Raw genomic sequence first — 20,516 nt, 5'->3', positions numbered from 1 at the left:
GCCTCAATTGCAAATACTGCCTCAGCTCGAACTGTTGGTAAATTCTGTAATAGCACCCTTGCTAGAACGAATTACCGCTTTAGGGGATAGGCTGACAAGTTTAGAGACTGCTTTTAAAGCCAACTCTCCACCCGGAATAAAGATGGCAACACCCAATTGTTTCATTCCACCAATTGCACTTGATATGCCTATGTTAACTGACACAATAACAACCGTTTCAACTGAAAGCCAACTCCTCAGCATGGTTCCTCCAACTGCTATTAAAACCGCCCACAAACCATTGTTTAATATAAGGGAAAATGTCCCAATTGAAAGACAGCGTCCTAAGAGTCAACCCCGACTGGTCACTAAAATTGCCCCTAATCCTTTGTTAACTAGTCACTCTGCCCCTATTCCTTTGTTAACTAATTACTCTGCTGCTAGAGCAAAGTCAAACAGAGTAGCACGCATAGACTTACCTCCGGAAGCTGCCCCCTTTGTGCTTGTTCTTTCAGGAGTACCAGTTCCCGCTCATAGGAAACCCGAGAGCTATCAGGAACTGTTACATAAGGTAATTTTCTGTTTAGCTAAAAATAGACCCCTGCCACCCAATATGGATGGCGGTATCCTGAGTGTTAGAAGGGTGGGCTGGTTAGGGTCACTACCTAAGGACATTCCCGGGGACTTAATCCTTGTTAAATTTAGGAATAGGAACATCGTCCCCTATTTACGATGCTCCCAGTCCCACGAAGGTGATGGCCCCATCTCCATCTGGGATTTGTATGATTTTTATCCGTGTTCCCCACACATCCCCCAACCAAGATTCACAGCAGTATACAACTATTTTGCTAGAAAGGGGTGGTATTAGCTAACCAGCGCTCCATAGATCTGATTCACTCTATAAATACTGCATTGGTTATGCAGCTTTTTAAAGGGCCAAGTTTACATTTTAACCCAGACAGTAATGCGGTTCCTATGTAGTATGTTCTTAAACGAGGATAAGGCTCTTATAGATTGGCCACATGTCTCTTTTAACCTGCATTATAGGTATTTACGAAGAGCCAATAGCTGAGTATCAATCATGTTAACCTACTTCTTGTCATAAACGTCTTTCTATGCCATTTAATTATTTATTTTAAACAAGTTTCTTGAAAATTTTAATTGTTGTATAATCTGTATATATTAGTCGTGTGTTTTGTGTATGTTATTTTATATGCTTGTCTTTTATGAAGCAAACCTTCGAAATAAAGACGTTAAAAACTGAAAACTGACTTTTACCATACCCCCCTCTCTCTCTTCCCTCCCCACAGGACGTTGAGTCATGTATTGCTGATAGGGCGGAAGAGGAATGGCCCTTTAACTCGTGGAAGGAGGTGGAGTGGGAGGAGCCAGCCTACTACGCGTTCCCGTCAAAAGGAGTTGCCTCAGAGACACAGGTGTGTTTGATCACCCGGAGGTCGGAGGAGGAAAGTGTTTGGAGTACGGAGTTCACGGAGAAGACGGAGTCGGGAGGAGAAGACAGCGGGAGGAGTAGGAGATCGGAGGAAGGAGCGGAGAGTACGAGAGGCGGAAGAGAGCGGCGTGGAACATGAGAGGCCGGGGGAGAAGAGGAGGAGAGTCACCTGCAGGAAGCAGAGTCGGCGTCTGCTACGGACGGAGAGAAGCCAGGAGGCCACCGTTCCCGCGAGCCGCCCAGCCACTCACCCAGGGGAGGTGCGTGGCTTACACAGGTGCATGACCGGTTGCGGGGCTGGGTAGACCTTAGAGGTACATTAGGTACAAAACCACGGGAAGCCTAAGAGCCCGGTATCCTTTACCCTGTGCACACTCCCCCACCCTCACGTTAGTGCACCCTTGTATAGTAGAGCACCGGTGACTTCCCTCACTCCCCTACCCTGAAATAGAGCCATTAAACAGACATCTCACTGCTCCCTTGTTCTCTCTTTGCCTTCTTGGGAGAAGCCACACATCCCGCAGCGACGGACTCGGAAGAGAAAGAACCGCCCCCTCGAAGTCCAGAAGGGTTCCGCCAGAAGGAGAAGGTCCGCCATCGGAGACGCAGTCGAAGTAGATCCCCTCGACGGTCCACCATCAGTCGGAAGAGTTGTACTGATCATTTGTTAGCTGCAATAAAACCCTCCTTAACACGAGCTCGCCTGTTGCCCATATCTGCTCCCCTACCGGCGCCCAGCGTAACAGATACTATATCTAAAGCAAAGGGTGATTACACCACCTTGCCCCAGCTGTCGTGCAGCCAGTTGTGTCAGATTTGGATGGCCAGCCAGGGGTGGCATAATACATGCTGCAGCCCCTGGTAGGCCCTGGGTCCACCTATGCCCTGGATACCTAAGGTATGCTGTACAGGGACTGATAAGGACTGATAAGGTAAATGCACCTAAGGTACATGCTTGTCAATTTAGAGAGAAAACAGCTAGGCTGTGGGTCTGATTGGCAGGCCCACAGCCAGGGAAAGTCGTAAACCAGTGAAGCAAAAAGCAAAAATCGGGGGTGACCATAGGCTTGCAGACCCTACTATCCTACAAGCTTCCACTCCAAACTGCTTTTAAAACACATTGATTTCCAAATGATATATTTGGTAAATGTGCTGCAAAACTAATCAGTTGGCTTCAGTTTTTTAAAAGATTTTATTGAGGGAAAGAGCCTCCTATAAACTCCTGGAGAAGTTCAGACTTCCTCCCTTTGTTCGCTCGTTGTAATATGCAACTGGTATTGATATTTCCCGGGTCTCGTTTTTACTCCCTGTCAAGCCCTGTCATTAAGGGTTTTCTCCATAGGAAGACCCCAAAACAGCAATTGTGAAAGTGATAACCAAAACAGCTTAGAGCAGCAGGGTACACAGGTCAATAGAGTTTTCCACGAATGAGCCCCGCCCATAACCAGCCTCCCGCACAGAAGATACAGCTCTGCTAACCAAGACATCAACAGTCTACGACAGTGGTTCTTAAGCTTTTTGCTTATGTAGACACCCACTAAATCATTATTGGAATCTGAGACCCCCCTTGCCCCAATTAGTCTTTACTGGAAACCAGGGACCCGGCCTATGCAATTTCGATGATCTGAACCACAAAACAATACACAAATGTTGAAATGTTTTATTTAATTCACAAACATAATTTAAAAAACACCATTTTAATTTTAAAGGGAAGGTTGGAACTTTTCAGAATTCAATTAAGGCAATCCATTGTTCATACTATATTCTGATGTCAAGTCAAGTCAAGTCAAAGGATTTATATAGCGCGCTACATACCCGGAGGGTCTCAAGGCGCTTGTAGAAGGGTGGGGAATTACTTGTCGAAGATCCAAGTTTTGAGTTGCTTTCTGAATGCTAGGTGGTTCTGAGTGAGACGAAGGTGAGTGGGGAGTGAGTTCCAGGTTTTAGCTGCGAGGTAGGAGAAGGATCTACCTCCCATGGTGGTTTTGTTAATGCGGGGTACGGTAGCAAGGGCTTGGTTGGAGGATCGTAGCTGGCGAGAGGGGGTGTAGAAGGAAAGTCCTGTGTTGAGGCATTCGGGTCCAAGTTCGTACAGTGCTTTGTGTGCGTAGGTTAGGAGGCGGAAAGTAATCCTCTTGTTGACGGGGAGCCAGTGGAGGTTTTTCAGGTGACTAGAGATGTGGTCTTTACGCGGGATGTCTAGTATGAGTCTGGCTGATGCGTTCTGGATGCGTTGGAGTTTTTTCTGGAGTTTTGCGGTGATACCAGCGTATAGGGTGTTTCCATAGTCCAGGCGGCTTGTAACCAGTGCATGGGTGACCGTTTTTCTGGTTTCGGTGGGGATCCAGCGAAATGTTTTTTTGAGCATGCGAAGAATGTTGAAGCAGGATGATGAAACGGCGTTGACTTGTCTGTTCATGGAGAGTGAGGAGTCCAGGATGATGCCCAGGTTCCGTGCGTGGTCCGTCGGGATGGGTGCTTTTCCAAGGGCCTCTGGCCACCAAGAGTCATCCCAGGCGGAGGGGGAGGTACCTAAGATAAGGACTTGCACTTGCACTGCCCCATAAATCAATCTGAGGATACCAACTTAATTTTTAGCCTCCAATTTCAAATTCCTTCACATTTACAGAATGATTCCAAATTTTACATTTTGCTTCTGTATTTACATACACTCTTTTATTCTCTTAATGTTAATTATTTTTGATACAGTTGTGGACCCCATGAGTAGGTTTCACGGACCATCCATGGTCACCGGACCATGAGTTAAGAACTGCTTGTCTATGAGACAGGTACAAATGCTACAGTCTTCCAGATGGAGCACACATCCTGCCGACTTGACTCATGTTGGCATTGGACTGTTCCAAAGACTTCAGCTTCCCCGATGACTCGGCACCCTAGAGGGAATTCTCAACCAACAGACAGCACTCTGTTGTGTGTGAAACAAAAGGGGATGATGGACGGAGCGTTTGAGCAAATCAAACACTCACCCCCAGTCAACTGATCTGGGTTTAATCCATCACCATTCTTTAGCTCACTCAGCCACCCCAGTTCAGACATGGCTATATGCAAATCAGTCTGACCCTGTGCCTCATTGGAACAGTCCAGCCCAAACTGCCAAGCCATGTCTTTCCTGGACCGGAAACAAGCATCCTGGGACCATGTTACATACAAACCAGGACAAATGCCTAGAGCATACCTGGGGTGTTATTACCGAAGTGCCCACTTTGCCAGCCCCCAGGGCACTTTGGAATTACAGAAGGGTCCGCAGATTCTTGTGCGTCCCTTTCTGCAATACTGATAGTGCTGGCGCACATAAAGTGCAGCGCAATAATCAGAGGGCGTTCCCTCATTTGTATGGGAGCGTTGCCCCATGCACATAAGGGAATCTCTTTGCCGCTGCGCCTGCGCCATATTACAGACGTGGATGCAGAGTCAATGAAGCTGTCAAGAGGTGCACTGACAGTGCGCTACCTGATGAGAGCCTTCTGGAGGGGGGAAAAGGATCTGATGCCCCCCCTCAGACATTCCCTTGCAGGTGGGTGAGGTCACTTAGTGAACCCGCCTGCCAGGGTATCTCTAATCCCCTTTAAAACTACAGGCAGGTTGCCGCCTGCACTGGCATATGTAGCAGCTTCAAAGCAGCCTATCCGTTTTCACATGATTGCCGGGCCCCCTGGGCAGCATGAGTTTGCAGCTTCCCTGGGAGTAGCAAATTCATCCTCATAGGGTGCATTTTCCTGATTACGGCGGGCACACCTTTGAAAAGGTGCACCCAAAACCGTCAAGAAAAATGTGGCATATGTATAATACGGCCCTTGGAGATTAGCTTATGAAGAACCTGCAAAGCAAACGTACAAATCAGCTATAAAAAATACCAATGGCTTATTTGCGCCGCTAAAATAAACAACCTAATGCAGAAACTCAATATGTCCACCAATTGTTCCTGAGCACTCTTTTCTAAAGCCAAAATCATCTCCAACCCACAGCCCATTCTACTTCTATCCCCATCATAAGAGCAGTGCTCCAGACTTTCCTCCCCAAATATACTTCTCTGATGATCCAAAAGATACTGCCTCTAACTTTTCACGGTCCATGCAGATAGTTGCTGGCTGGGATGGATATGGATTGCTTCAAGCCAAATGGGGAGCTACTTTTCTTCGGTGTCCCTTTGTTGCTGGTCTCAAGAACTAGGCCCCACTCCTGTTGACTCAGCTAAGAATCTCGGCTTTGAGGTAGATATTCAGCTCTGTTTAGCTACTAAAATTGGCCAGTTGATGGCTACTTGTTTTGCCACACACAAAATGTCTCCCCCATTTGCCAGAATCTTCTAGAAATATATTCAACCATGTGTTTATCACCTCAAGGCAGGATTGTGGTAATTCTCTATATTTGGGTACCCCTTTGTAACTGATCTGAATTTGAATTTGAATTTGAATTTTAAAATATTTATAGAGCGCTCTTATACCGAAATCGGTTTCATGGCGCTAGAGGCAGAGGACCAGTGGGTGCGGAGGAAAGGGTTATACGGTTATACGGCTACAAGTCTGGAGAACAGGAGGGTTTTCAGATGTCTGCGAAATTCCAGGTAGGAAGATGACGATCTAAGAGAAAAAGGGAGTGAGTTCCAAAAGGAAGGAGCCAGCACTGCAAATCTGGCCCCACCGGACTTCTGTTTCCTAAAGCGAGGAACTGACGATCTGCTGACTTCAAGTGGTGCAAAAGTCTGCTGCGAGACTCCTACTAACCCTTCCTCCAGCTGCCCCTGTCACCAGTAAGCTAAAAGAACTCCACCGGTAACCCATCGAAAAGAGGATCATTTCCAAATCCTTGTGCTTAGTCCACAATGCTATCCAAAGAGGAGGATCACTTCATGTGCAATCCAAATCTGGTACTTACATCCCTCAATTACTTCCTGGTCCACTAGAAAAGCTCTACTCTCTATTGCAATGATCAAACACAGTCATCTTTCAGTCCCTCCTTCTTGCTTTTTGCCTGTGAACACTGGAACTGTTTTTCATGCCAACATCTGGACCTTATTGAGCCATTCGCTATTCAGGAAACATTTTATAACTTGGCTATTGTAACCCCTCCAGTAGCCTGTTTCTCTGTTTGTTTTATCCCTAGTCCAGAATGCTCTTTTTGGGTCACAGCTGCACTTTAGATATTCTGCACATGGACACACTGTGTGCCAGCATGAGAGCACTAACTCTTCATCGATTGTGTGTCAGGCTTAGGACTTATTAAACCAATATTTGTAATGGCATTGTTAACAGGGTGTGCAAGATCACCATATCATTTTCAGACATTAATTTTCAAGCTGTATATTGTTAGTTGTACTAACAAATCAACAGAGAACTGACATTTTCTGGTCGCTCACAAGGAGTAAACTATGTGCAATGATTAGAGCAGCAAGGCCATCGTACCTCGCACAAATCGGGCTTGGAGGGAAATAAAATGGCAGCATTTGCCTGCCTTCCGTATGCATCATTCTGCTGTGATGACACAAGAAGCTATACAGTAGTCCCCCTCCACACCATAGAAAAGTATTGGAGAAGAAGGTATAAAGAGTGCTGAGGGTTTGGGTAGAGCAGACAAGAGGGTGACTGTTGGGACACTGCAAAGTACCACTGTCTGATTGCAGACTTGTTGGATTTTCTGAGGTATGCAGGGACACTTATATCGCTCAACATATTACTCGAGAAGGAATTATAACAGGTATTCAGCCAATCCAGTAACCATCAGGCTGATATGTAGATATTAGGTAGGAACTAAACTAATCTAAGGAAGCGGGTAGGAATGGGTGGTGTAAAATGTTAGCGGAATTTCAAATATTCACCTTGATTGCTGAGATTACCTTACTAAATACCATCATTCTGATTAATAATATTTCTGTACGAACAGTGCATAATAAATAAACTCTCATTGTAAAATATCAACACTGTGTGTATCTACTGTTTCTAGGAGCCAGGGTAGAGATCAGTATTTACATTCAATACTTTCCCTGTAGATGAGTTAATCTGATAGGGTGGCCAACTCCTAACACTCCTTATTTGATTGTCGTTACCTCAGTGGTAAAGAGTGGGACACATGCATTCTACTTTTCTACGAAGAGTGAATGCTGCTTATTGTTCATCTGGGGTTTAGGAGGTCTACCCAGGTGTGCCTCCCCTGAGAAGTGGGGGTTCATGACAGCTCTGCTCTTGGAGACAGTTCCTGGAAGAAAATACATAGACACAAACAGGAGGTCCACCTTATTGAAACCTGTGATGTTGGGGAGTAATTTCAGTGCTCAGACAATCATCTCCTTGTGTTTGCTTTGTTCGCCCTAAGTTGGCAGGGTATGCCCACACATGGGTCCCTTGCTAACTTTGTCACTGAATTCAAGCTAGCCTGGCTGATGAGGGGTGTTACCCCGAAACTGGTCCCAGGAAGCGTGTTTCCCGTTCCCGGAAGACCTGGCTTGGCAGTTCGGGCTGGACTGTTCCCATGGGGCAAATGGTCAAGACTGATTTGCATATAGCTGGGTCTGAACTGAGGTGGCGAAGTGAGCTAAAGAATGATGATGGATTCAACCCAGATCTGTGACTGCGGTTGAGTATCTGAAAAGTTTCAGTGCTCCGTCCATCATCTCCTTGTTTTCTTTGTTCACCCTAGTTGGCAGGGTATGCCAGACGTAGTTCCCTTGCTCACTTTGCCAATGGATTTTAGCTAGCCTGGCTGATGAGGCGTGTTACCCCTAAACCGGTCCCATGATGCTTGTTTCCAGTTCATAGAAGACCTGGCTTGACAGTTCGGGCTGGACTGTTCCCATGGGGTACAGGGTCAAGACTGATTTGCACATAGCTGGGTCTGAACTGAGGTGGCGAAGTGAGCTAAAGAATGATGATGAATTCAACCCAGATCTGTGACTGGGGATGAGAGTCTGAAAACTTTCAGTACTCCGTCCATCATCTCCTTGTGTTTGCTTTGTTCGCCCTAGTTGGCATGGTATGCCCAGATGTGGGTCCCTTGCTCACTTTGCCACTTGATTCAAGTTAGCCTGGCTGATGAGGGGTGTTACCCCAAAACCCATCCCAGGATGCTTGTTTCTGGTTCCGGGAAGACCTGGCTTGGCAGTTCGGGCTGGACTGTTCCCATGGGGCAAATGGTCAAGAATGATTTGCATATAGCTGGGTCTGAACTGAGGTGGCAAAGTGAGCTAAAGAATGATGATGGATTCAACCCAGATCTGTGACTGCGGTTGAGTATCTGAAAAGTTTCAGTGCTCCGTCCATCATCTCCTTGTTTGCTTTGTTTGCCCTAGTTGGCAGGGTATGCCAGACGTGGTTCCCTTGCTCACTTTGCCACTGGATTTTAGCTAGCCTGGTTGATGAGGCGTGTTACCCCTAAACCGGTCCCAGAATGCTTGTTTCCAGTTCCTAGAAGACCTGGCTTGGCAGTTCGGGCTGGACTGTTCCCATGGGGCACAGGGTCAAGACTGATTTGCATATAGCTGGGTCTGAACTGAGGCGGCGAAGTGAGCTAAAGAATGATGATGAATTCAACCCAGATCTGTGACTGGGGGTGAGTGTCTGAAAAGTTCCAGTGCTCCGTCCCTCATCTCCTTGTGTTTGCTTTGTTCGCCCTAGTTGGCAGGGTATGCCCAGATGTGGGTCCCTTGCTCACTTTGCCACTTGATTCAAGTTAGCCTGGCTGATGAGGGGTGTTGCCCCAAAACCTGTCTCAGGATGCTTGTTTCTGGTTCAGGGAAGACCTGGCTTGGCAGTTCAGGCTAGACTGTTTCCACGGGGCACAGGGTCCAGACTGATTTGCATATAGCTGGGTCTGAACTCAGGTGGCGAAGTGAGCTAAAGAATGATGATAGATTCAACTCAGATCGGTAACGGGGGTTGGGGGCCTGAAAAGTTTCAGTGCACCATCCCTCATCTTCTTGTGTTTGCTATGTTGAGGAATACATCACTCTAAATGTACTTAGAAAAATGGTAATCATTAGGCACAAAACCCTTCACAGATCTCCATGTAGGGAAACACACACCAAGCACTCTGCCAAATCAAGGCAGCCAACAGCACAAAAAGGCCTTTGAAATGGCATACTGTATGGTATGAAAGGACTGGCAAGTTTACCATAACATCATTGATAAATGACCTCCATCACTCTCTATTCTCTCTCATCCTTAGGGATTTCCAGCCACTGCCTTCATACACAGCCATCCACAAAGAACCAATCACTCACCTTTTCAATCTCCCATTAATTTTCTATTAAGAAATCCATTGATGTCTGGCTCCATGCTCCTTCCTATCCCTATCACTCATTCTACCAGAACACCTTGCCACATAATTCACCAAGACCCCGTCCTCTGTCAATAATAACATAATATGTGTATTTTTAAAGAGCAAATTCACCCACAGGCATCTGTGTATTGTCGTGTATTGTCACTTTCACTCAGTCACATTACGCACCCTTGTCACTTATGTGAGCACCGGTAAATATGAATCTGCATACTATGATTAACTATTTATCTGTTGCCCTATGAAGCTTGCTCCCAGAACCAATTTGCTCATTTGACTAAATGATACTTAACCTTGTGTTACTGGACCTTCTTAGGCCAACCCTAAACTACTGTATTTACCATAAATACTGCATGTAGACATGACCTTACATCACATAGGCCTATCCTTACCCCAGCTACGGCTGAATATAGGATCCTCTTTCTCAATTGCAGATCTCTGCCTAAACACACTGCAGAGATCTGGATGGTACTTAGGGACCAAGACCCGACGTGCTTTTCCTTACGGAAACCTGGCTCTCCTCTAGCTCTGAGCCAGACATTGCACAAGCCCTCCCTTCTGGCTTTGTGCTAAAAAGACTGAACCGCTCAAAGGGTCGAGGGGGTGGGATTGCTATTGCTCATAAGGATTAGTTCACCTGCCGCCTTCTGGGCTCCCCGCTTGAAGATTGTGAAAATATCCACTTCTCCATAGAATTCTCCCCTCTTCTCGCCTTCACAGGCATTTTGATCTATCGTCCTCCCGGGCCATTAGGGTCGTTTAACAACTCCTTGCTTGAGGCCACGATCGATTTGGCCAGTGTTTCGGGCAATTTTACGATCCTGGGAGACTTCAACCTTCATTTCAATGAGCCACAAGCTCACAATGCAGATGAGCTGACCAGAGATCTTCTTTCGCTTAATCTCTCTCAAAAAGTTAACAAGTCTACACACACCAAAGGTTACCTTCTGGACCAAGTGTTCTCTAGCTTAGCCGACCTCAAGGGAACTGACCCTATTCCTCTCCCCTGGACAGACCATTTTCTGGTAAGCCTGCTCTGGTTACCCCAGATAACCAGGCCCCTGATGCAACCATCTTGGACACTAGGCCGCCCCTGGAACAAACTCCCCATAGAGAAATGGTCTCAGGAGCTGAAAATGACTTTACCCAGCTCAAACCTATGCCCGATACAAGCCAATGAGGACTTCCTCAACTGGATTAAGGAGTCACTCAACATGGTCTCCAAAGACCAAGATAAAGAAGTCGATGTGCCCCGTAATGCCCCTTGGTTCACTCCAGAATAGCGCACCCTAAAGCAGCAATGTAAAGTGAAGGAAAGACATTGGAGGAGAGACTTTCTTCTCTAAGAAAAGCAGGACTATAGGCTAGCCATTCTTGCCTATAAAGCAGAATTAAGGAAAGCGCAAGCATCTTACTACGAGAACAGAATCCTAGCTGCATCCAACTCGCCCAAAGAAACTTTTAACATTATCAAAAAGTTACTTAAAGCCCCCCTTCCAACACCAGTTTCAGATCCCTTCGGCACACGGTGTAACAAACTTGCAGAGTATTTTAATTAAAAAATCCAAGTGATTCTTGAATCCCTCCCAACCAAGACCGAGGAAGACCTCCCTCCTTGTCTCTTGACGAATCCCCAATTAGGGTCTCCTCAACATATCCTAGAGAACTTTCCACCCATGACTCAAGAATCCATTGCTTCTGTGTTGACTACGGTAAAGAGCGGCTCCCCCACCGACCCCGCTCCCTTGAACATCTTGAAACAGGCCATGCCAAATATAGCCCCCATCCTGATAAACCTGATTAACGCCTCGCCTATCACCGGATTAGTTCCCCCTAAATGGAAAGAGGCAAGGGTCAAAGCTCTGCCAAAAAAGCCCAATCTGGACCCAGCAGATTTGGGTATCTATCGCCCCATATCCCTTCTTCCGGCCATAAGCAAGGTAACAGAGAAACATGTTAATTCATCTCTCTCTGGATTTCTCGAAAGCCATAACCTGCTCCCTCCCTCCCAAACCAGTTTCCGGCCACACCAGAGTACTGAAACAGCTTTATTGACAGTGATTGAGGAGAGCAGGAAAATCTTGGACTCAGAAACATAGGAGTGGATGGCACAGCACTCCAATGGCTAGCCTCTTTTTTTAGAGCGTATAACCTATCAGGTTTTCGATGATAATACTGTTTCTAAATCTACACCCCTCCGGTGCGGAGTGCCCCAGGGTTCCTCGCTCAGCCCAACCCTTTTTAATGTTTACATGTCCCCGCTAGCAACCAGAATAGATCCTCATGGCATTCGTATAGTCACCTACGCTGATGATACTCAGCTGGTGGTCTACTCCTGTCTAAATGACATCTCAAACTGGATGGATGGCTCCCAGTTTAAACTTAATGGAGGAAAAACAGAGATGATGATCCTGGGTAACACTATCAGTTTTAATCCCAGCCTGATGTTGCCCCCTAACATGGGCCCAGTCCCTACCCCAAAATCAGAAATTAAGAGCCTCGGGGTTTGGCTGGACCAGGATATTAGTCTCAGAACCCAAGCCAGGAAAACAGCAGCCCTTTGCTACGGCTTACTTAGAATGGCACGAAAGGTTCTGCCCCTCCTTCCCTCGGTAGCGAAGAAAGTATTGGTCCAATCACTAATACTCTCCAGACTGGACTACAGGAACGCACTGTACCTAGGCGCTCCCATTTCCGCAGTCAGGAAACTCCAGACCATTCAAAATAGCGCAGCAAGACTGCTGACGGGAACCCCCAACAGGTTGTCGGCCAGACCGGCCCTCCGTACCCTCCACTGGCTCCCGGTTCAGGAGCGGATCAGGTTTAAAGCTCTTTGCCTGGTACTCAAAGCGTGGCAAGGATTCAGCTCATCCACGATCTCCACCATGATCCATCCCTACAAAGCCAGCCGGAACCTTCGATCAGATGATCTTCATCTGGCAGAGATCCCTAAGATCAAGAAATCCAGGAGTGGTGGCAGACTTTTTTCATATAATTCCTCCAAACTCTGGAATTCCCTGCCTCTCCATCTTTGCGTAATTTCGGACCACATGGCTTTCCGGAGGCAACTAAAGACCTTGCTCTTTTCCTAGTCCCTATGGCCCCTGTGTTGGTGACTTAGCGCTGGGAGGCCTCCGGGTAGCCATGCGCTCTACAAATACCTTTCCATTCCATTAGCTAAATATGGTTGCATTTCATAGCTGGTCAGAATCAGTTGATTCTTCAAAATAGAAGGTTTAATAAACACAGAGGATAACCTCAATTCCTTTGACTAAAGAGTTACATTTCAGTTTTAGAGCTTTGCTTGAGATGCTATTTAAAAGCTCTGGGTGGTCAAAATACCCAGGATGGCCGATATCGGTCAGAAGGTCACGAACAAATTTGAGCCAGGGAATTTTAAATGCACATGCAGAACTGAGGCAATCCTTTACAATGGAGTGATTACGCTCTGTGTATTCATATGTCCAGATCTTATGCCAGAGCAGAACTGGCTGGGTCTTAAACAAGTCTGCTAGATAGAGTACTCCCAATTCAGAATGACAGACACAGGTTGAAAAACTTTTTGGGAGAGCAAGAAGATTCCTTAAATATGCATTTTCTGTCATCTGGAGTATGTCCACATTCACAAAACCCCATAGCCCTGGCCAATACACGGCTGTTGGCCTACATTTGGCCTTATAGATCGTCATCATTTCTCTTGGGTGTTTAATGCTCAACTTTCTAGAGAAGTTAAGCAAAGTCTCAGTGCTTTTAAGAAATTGAAGCCGCCTGGATTTGACTGCACTATTCCAATTCCCTTCTTTATTAAATAGAATACCTAAATAAGAGAATGTGTGTGAAAACATAAACGTGGTAATCTCAATAAAGATGCCACGACAATTTGTAACTCTTTTCCCAAGTTTAATAACAAAAGTTTTACAAATGTAAATTTTCAAACCATGATTCAGCATAAACTGGGCAAAATCATTTAGTAGTTGCTGTAGGCACAAAGGAGTACGGGCCATTAGTACAGCGTCATCGGCATAAAGAAGTGCCGGAATAGGTCGATGCCCAACTTGAGGGAGGTCAATAAATTTACTTTCATGTGTTCTCCTTAAACTATTAATGTATAAGTTAAACAAAAAAGGGGCAACTACACATCCTTGCTGGACTCCTCTTTCAATGCTAAGGGGATGGGCACATTCACCATTTAAACCGTTACGTACGCTTGCCCTGCCTGATGTGTACAAGTGTCTTAGGAAATTCACAATTGTATAGTCTGTGCCCACAGTAAGCATTATTGACCATAATTTGTTATGCACAAGAAAGTCAAAAGCAGAGGATAAATCTACAAATGCTAAAAACAAGCTGTCTCTTTTAGTATGCACATATTTCCCTATTAATAAGTTCAGGTTACTAGCCTGCTCGATTGTCCCTATGCTTGAGCGAAATCCATACTGCAAATCCGAGATAATACCATTGGATTCAGCCCAGTCCTGCTGTCTGCCTAAAAGAATACGACCAGCCACCTTGACTAAGGAGTCCAACAGGGAGATAGGTCTATATTGAGGTGGACTATTGTGATCTCTCTTCTTGAATATGGGAACTATGAGTGACTCTGATCAAGTACTTAAAATCCTCCATTCCGCAGGCTCTGAAAAGTAGTGTTAAAAGGAGGCCCCAAAGTCGATGTTAGATTTAAACAAGTCGATGGGTTTACCATCGGGGCCCGGTGCTTTGCCTCCTTTGCTCGCCTTCAGAGCCTAAATACCCTAGTCTAGGGTGCAGTTAGGGTAAATCTGGTGGGACGGGAGAGGAGTTAATGCAGAATCGCTCCTGGATACCATTGTAGGTAGAGCAGTAGCACTGACCTCCTGTTTTAAGTAGAGATTAGAAAAATAGAATAGCCATTCAGCCCCTGAGATGCAATCTTGATATGGGGGCTGTCTGCTGATTTTAGAAATGGGGAGTTGATAATGCGCCAAAAGGTCGTATTATCGTTCTTCAGGCTTGCCTCAAGGAGGTTGTTCCAAGCTTACTCGTTCAAACTTTTTACGAGTTTAGTGGCAAGTTTGCATGCATTTCTACACTCCCGAACTTCCTGGATGGACATGGGTTGTTTACCTACGGCTACTTCAAAACTCCTATGGGCCTTAGTGCAGGTAGAGTCAAACCAACCACAGTTCCCCGAACCAGTATTGTTCCAAATCGCAGTAAGCTCTGCTTTCATTCCATTTTTAATTTATTCAAAGGCGTCAATTACTTTATGTCCCTCGGCAAACTAATTCAAACAGGTATCAAAAGCCACACTGATTTAAAATTTAATTTTCTAGAAATTTAGTTAGATTTATCATAGCCCATCTCAAAGAGTACCAGTTGAGGCGGTAGATTTCAATGTTCTCCACAGTTGATACACATTGATTAACACCCTGTTGATAGATAAGACTAATATTCAAAGCAGCACTCTGTGGGAAGTGATCACTAATTAGAATGTCATGGACAGTGAAATTTAAGACCATCGCTGAATAGCGCGGAGAGAACAGCAAATAATCCATGACACTGTTCTCCCCTCGCCCGTTAAAAGTGCTCTTAACTTCGACATGGGGAATAGTTAGTTCATTGCAAGAACTCCGATTGTATTTAAAAAGTCAATCATTTAACCGATCCCCATAACCTGAATGCACAAAATGAGTGGTGTCACCTCTATCTGGAGCATAAGTCACCTTTATCTGGAGCATCCAACACTCAGACTTTGTTGGATGGCTGGGGCTATAATCGGAGATTAAAATCCCCACCCCATAAAATGATCAATTCCCTGCAGTCATTTAAAAATAATAACTCAGGGTCGGTATCTAATTGATGGAGGGTGGAAGTGATATCCCTCAAGCAGGCATTATTATAAAAATGTAATATCGCCAAAGTAGTAGACGATGTAATCTGAATGGAAATAATTTGACAACATACTTTGGTCGAAATCACTAAAATATTGAAGGAGGCCAACACTTTTTAAATATAAATACATAAACCACCTTTGAGCTTCCCACAAGTCCAGGAAACTGCTGGAGAATAAAATGTTTTAAGACCATTAAGATGTATGGTATCAACAGACCATGTTTCTTGTAAACATAGGATATGAAACCTAGATAGAAAGTTTAACCACTCACGCGTATTGCACTTGTTACTTAACCCTGCATCATTCCAACTTGATACAGTGTTGCTTAAAGAGGGAGATTTGCCTGGGATTTATCCTCCAGAATGGCTGTAGAATCCCTATAGGAACCAGAGTCTGAGGATAAGGAATCACATTCAACCAATATATCCTGGCGGGTACCAGGACTGTGCACAAGAAAGGTATGATTTCCAGCACATAAACCCTCGCTGGACTGAACTCACCCCACTCGTTATGACCATGTTGCTTCCAAATCCTCCAGCTTCGACACCAAATTTGATGGACTCAATGGTGACGTCTCCAGCCACTTGAAGGAACTCCACACGCTCAAGCGGAATCCTGTGCTTAAATTCATAGAATGACCCGCCGTCCACGTTTACCTATCAGAAGAGAGATGGCACACCTTTAGTTGACATAAGTGATAGAGGTTCAAAATGTTGCAGAATTTCTATATAATTTCTATACAATACTATGGTATAGGCTGTTTTGCTACGCAAGGGCTTATCTAGAACACACCATCCCCTGACTGTGTTTTAAGAGTACTGAATGATGGACATTCCCATTTTGGGAGATATCTTTAATTTGTTTGAGACAACACCAGAAATAAAACGCAGACAGTGCTGTTACTTAATTTGTTCTGAAGTAGATGATTGCTGCATGCTTCTATTGGGACTCATTCAAACAACTGCACACTCTTGTTGGGAGAAGCATAATTAAGACTGAAGACAGGGCTGATAGTATCCTAGGCCAAGTTACAGATTGTAGTCCCTGCTCCTAACAACAGATCCATACTGGATGCTTTCATCAGCACTCTGGAACCTCCACTGCATCTTTGAAATATCTTATAGTTGCTTGGGATAGTTTTCAGAGAGGACTGCGTGCATGGGGTTGCTACCTGAAAATGTGTGTGCTAGATCAAACAAGGTTGCTGGGGGAAGGGAAGACTCTGCCAGCAGAGCAATCTCGAATAATCACTGCTGGTGTGAACAGTAAGGCCCAATTAGAGGAAGGTCTAAGACTACAGTTTCTGGCTTGCTACTGGTTTGACAGAACAATGCCATCTTAAGAATAAATGCAAAAACAAATACAAAAACAACAATTGATGGACAGAATGCAGAACAATGTCGTACATTCACCCCAGTACAGAGATCTGGGCCTAAATCCATCGTTTATTTGCACTCCGCACCACCCCAGTTCAGACAGGCCATAAGCAAATCAGCCTTGACCCTGTGCCTCATGGGAACAGTCCAGCCCGAACTGCCAAGCTGTGTCTTTCCTGGACCGGAATCAAGCATCCTAGGACCGGTTTCTGGCTATCAGCCGTCTTCAGCCAGGATAGCTTGAATTCAGTAGTGTGGAGAGCATGGAGAGGCATGGCTTGGCAGTTCGGGCTGGACTGTTCCCATGAGGCACAGGGTCAGACTGATTTTCATATGGCCATGTCTGAACTGGGGTGGCAGAGTGGGCTAAAGAACGGTGATGGATTAAACCCAGATCTGTTGATTGGGTGTGAGTGTTTGATTGGTTCAGATGCTCCGTCCATCACCACCCCCTTTTGTACCGCTTTGTTCGCCATAAGTTGGCAGGGTATGCTCAGACGTGAATCCCTTGCTCACTTTGCCACTGGATTCAAGCAAGCCGGGCTGAAGACGGCTGAAATGCCAGAAACCGGTCCTCGGAAGCTTGTTTCAGGTCCAGGGAAGGCATGGCTTGGCAGTTCGGGCTGGACTGTTCCCATGAGGCACAGGGTCAGACTGATTTGCATATGGCCATGTCTGAACTGGGGTGGCAGAGTGGGCTAAAGAACGGTGATGGATTAAACCCAGATCTGTTGACTGGGTGTGAGTGTTTGATTGATGCAGATGCTCCGTCCATCACCACCCCCTTTTGTACCACTTTGTTCGCCATAAGTTGGCAGGGTATGCTCAGACGTGTGTCCCTTGCTCAAGTTGCCACTGGATTCAAGCAAGCTGGGCTGAAGAAGGCTGAAATGCTAGAAACCAGTCCTCGGAAGCTTGTTTCAGGTCCAGGGAAGGCATGGCTTGGCAGTTCGGCTGGACTGTTCCCATGAGGCACAGGGTCAGACTGATTTGCATATGGCCATGTCTGAACTGGGGTGGCGGAGTGGGCTAAAGAACGGTGATGGATTAAACCCAGATCTGTTGACTGGGTGTGAGTGTTTGATGGGTTCAGATGCTCCGTCCATCACCACCCCTTTTTGTACATCTTAAGAATAAAGGTACCAGTACAAGAATGCACAAAAAGAAAGTTAGTGTTTCTGAGGGAAGGAGTGAGTAATTTAAAGGGCTGAAAGCATTTCTCTATGGTATCAGATTTAGGGTGAGCTAGTAGGACAGACAACTCATCATATTCCTAAATATTATTCTCTATATGTAATCATAATGCATGGTGAGAAAGGGTGGTGTCTCTTTACAGCTGCACACATAGCTGGACAGTATGGTCTAGTCCTATAAAAAGGTTCTTAGTGATGGAGGTGGCGAAGGATGTTGGAGGGAAGAACGTAATGTTCAGTATAAATAAATATGACTTGTACAATGTTCTTTAGTCTGGAGCAGAAGTGACCACATATTGGTATTAAAGACTATTGTGACCTCCAGTGGTCACTGTCAATGGCTTTGCTTCCCTTAGGACCCAATTTAATGCAACTGGCAATAAAGTAAACTGTCCACCAAACTCATGGTCCACCTGCCTTATTTTAAGACAGGCGAATGTTCTCTATTGGCACAAACCTTTCTCTGACACCTGATGCGGTAAGGGCCATTGGAAGTGAGCCATCTGACCATCCACTCTTTTTAGAGTGGGTGGAAGATGTTTTTTTCTTACTGTCCTTCACCGCCAGGAATATTCAAGCAGATAAAGACAATTAAAAAAATTACCTCCACACTTTTGGAGAAAACTCCTTTGATGTTGGGGTCATTAGTTTTTGCTTCCCCTAAAACAAACTCCTGTTTTGGGAGTTTGTTTTTGGAAAAGTCAAAACTTTTACATAGGAGGATTAACACCTAGAATATGTCCTCTACCTGGTAGGAGTCCTGCTTGACGACGAAGACCACCTCAAAGTGCTCCCCCTTTTTGAATGGCATCTCATGCTTCTTCTCTTCGCTGCACCATGATCCTCCCTCTAAGCTGTTGAAGACCACTTTTTCGAACCAGCCAAAGCGAGGGTTGAAGTGCAGAGCAATGTCTGAATCATCAGACTGTCCACACTGGAAATTTATGTGAAACCTGCAAGAATCAGGAAGGAAGATCAACCAGGGTGCACATTCAACATCGCTCACTTAGGTAAGTATTTTCATATACAATTTGCATAAAAATATCTAGTATTAAATTTGCTATTTCACAAATGTGTATCATGGGGATCTAACCTGGTTTCACCACTAGCAAGTACGTCCTGATAATCATTGTACCACGTCTCCCAGAAACGAACCAGAGCTGATAATATTACCAAAGGATTAATCTCATGAGAGTAGAAACTGCTTAAATCTACTGCAACTGTCTACTGGGTAGCACAAGTAGTTACTGTTTTAACAGACAACTCTATACCATCACTGCTCCTTTTAGCACAGCTGGATCCCTCCTTTCGTGAACATGTGCCTTAGCGGCTCATGTTTGAATCTTGCACTTTTACGCCAGCTGCACATCAGGTTTGCACATAGGTATGTGCATGGAGAGAAGCATCTTATTTACAGTTGTAGTTGTGGACAAAGGCCATCTTGGATGTCAGGGAATTTGCCATTAGGTCTGGGTTCTCACCTTCTAAGAGGATGCCCGTGGGAAAGTGGATGGAAGTGTGAAATTGCCACAATCGTATCTTCAACGAATGGTTATCAAGTCAGACCATGCTGCAGTTCTGAGCCGCAGTGTGCTAAAATCAAACACCCATTCATAAAGCCTATCCCCTTTGCACCTGTGTAGTACACTAACGCAGAACACACTCATTTAGTTTCCAACCACACATACTAAACCTATTCAGGCATTGCGCATATTCAGAGTACGCGCATGCAGATTACACCCAAACTACAGCAAATACTTATTAATTTGTTCCCAGACAGGCTACCCGTTATTGACAACATGCATACCTGCTATAATAATACAGGCTTACATGCATACAAAACATACACCTGCAGGTTACACACATATAAACTACACATGCATAAATTGTACTCACAGAGACTACATGCATATTACAAACACAGATGCTACTCCAATTCATACTACATGCAGATATTTCAAACCATTTGCTCCCATACATACTGAATGCAAATGGACCAAGCCCATTAGGAACACAATCATGCAAACTATAACCATACTGACGACACCAGCACAACCTATACTCGTAGGCTGTGTCCACACAACACATTATGCTATGTCCAGCCATAATTAGCACATCCTTACTGACTTATCTCATATAAACTAAAGCTATCCAGGAATGCTAGCCCTACAGAAACTACATGCATGCAGACAATGCTGTTACAGGCTGAACTTATTCAGGTTACCCATATGGGGACTGCACACAGACTAACCACATACTCTTTTGAGAATCTAAGGGGCTTATTTACAAGCCCCATGCGCCGCAGGTGTGGCACTCTTTGTGACGCACCGGTGGCACAACCTGCTGCCCCATAT

General features: G+C 45.3%; 1 protein-coding gene across 10 annotated transcripts in view; it reads right to left on the bottom strand.

The window, feature by feature from the left end:
- LOC147692538 (galectin-4-like) overlaps positions 1 to 20,516 on the bottom strand; it is a 158,687-nt gene that overhangs the window by 74,672 nt on the left and 63,499 nt on the right. For all 10 annotated transcript variants that reach the window (XM_086938757.1, XM_086938756.1, XM_086938760.1 and 7 more), the window contains exons 3-4: positions 18,911 to 19,115; positions 16,094 to 16,249 (exon numbers count right to left, since the gene is read on the bottom strand). In XM_086938757.1, the coding sequence (XP_086794883.1) occupies positions 16,094 to 16,249; positions 18,911 to 19,115 (361 nt within the window). The remainder of the gene's footprint in view (positions 1 to 16,093; positions 16,250 to 18,910; positions 19,116 to 20,516) is intronic.

The sequence above is a fragment of the Lissotriton vulgaris genome, chromosome 9, assembly GCF_964263255.1.
Source record: "Lissotriton vulgaris chromosome 9, aLisVul1.2, whole genome shotgun sequence".
NCBI classification, from domain to species: Eukaryota; Metazoa; Chordata; class Amphibia; order Caudata; family Salamandridae; genus Lissotriton; species Lissotriton vulgaris.
The sequence above is the reverse complement of the archived record's forward strand: the minus strand, read 5'-3'. Positions and strand labels throughout refer to the sequence as shown.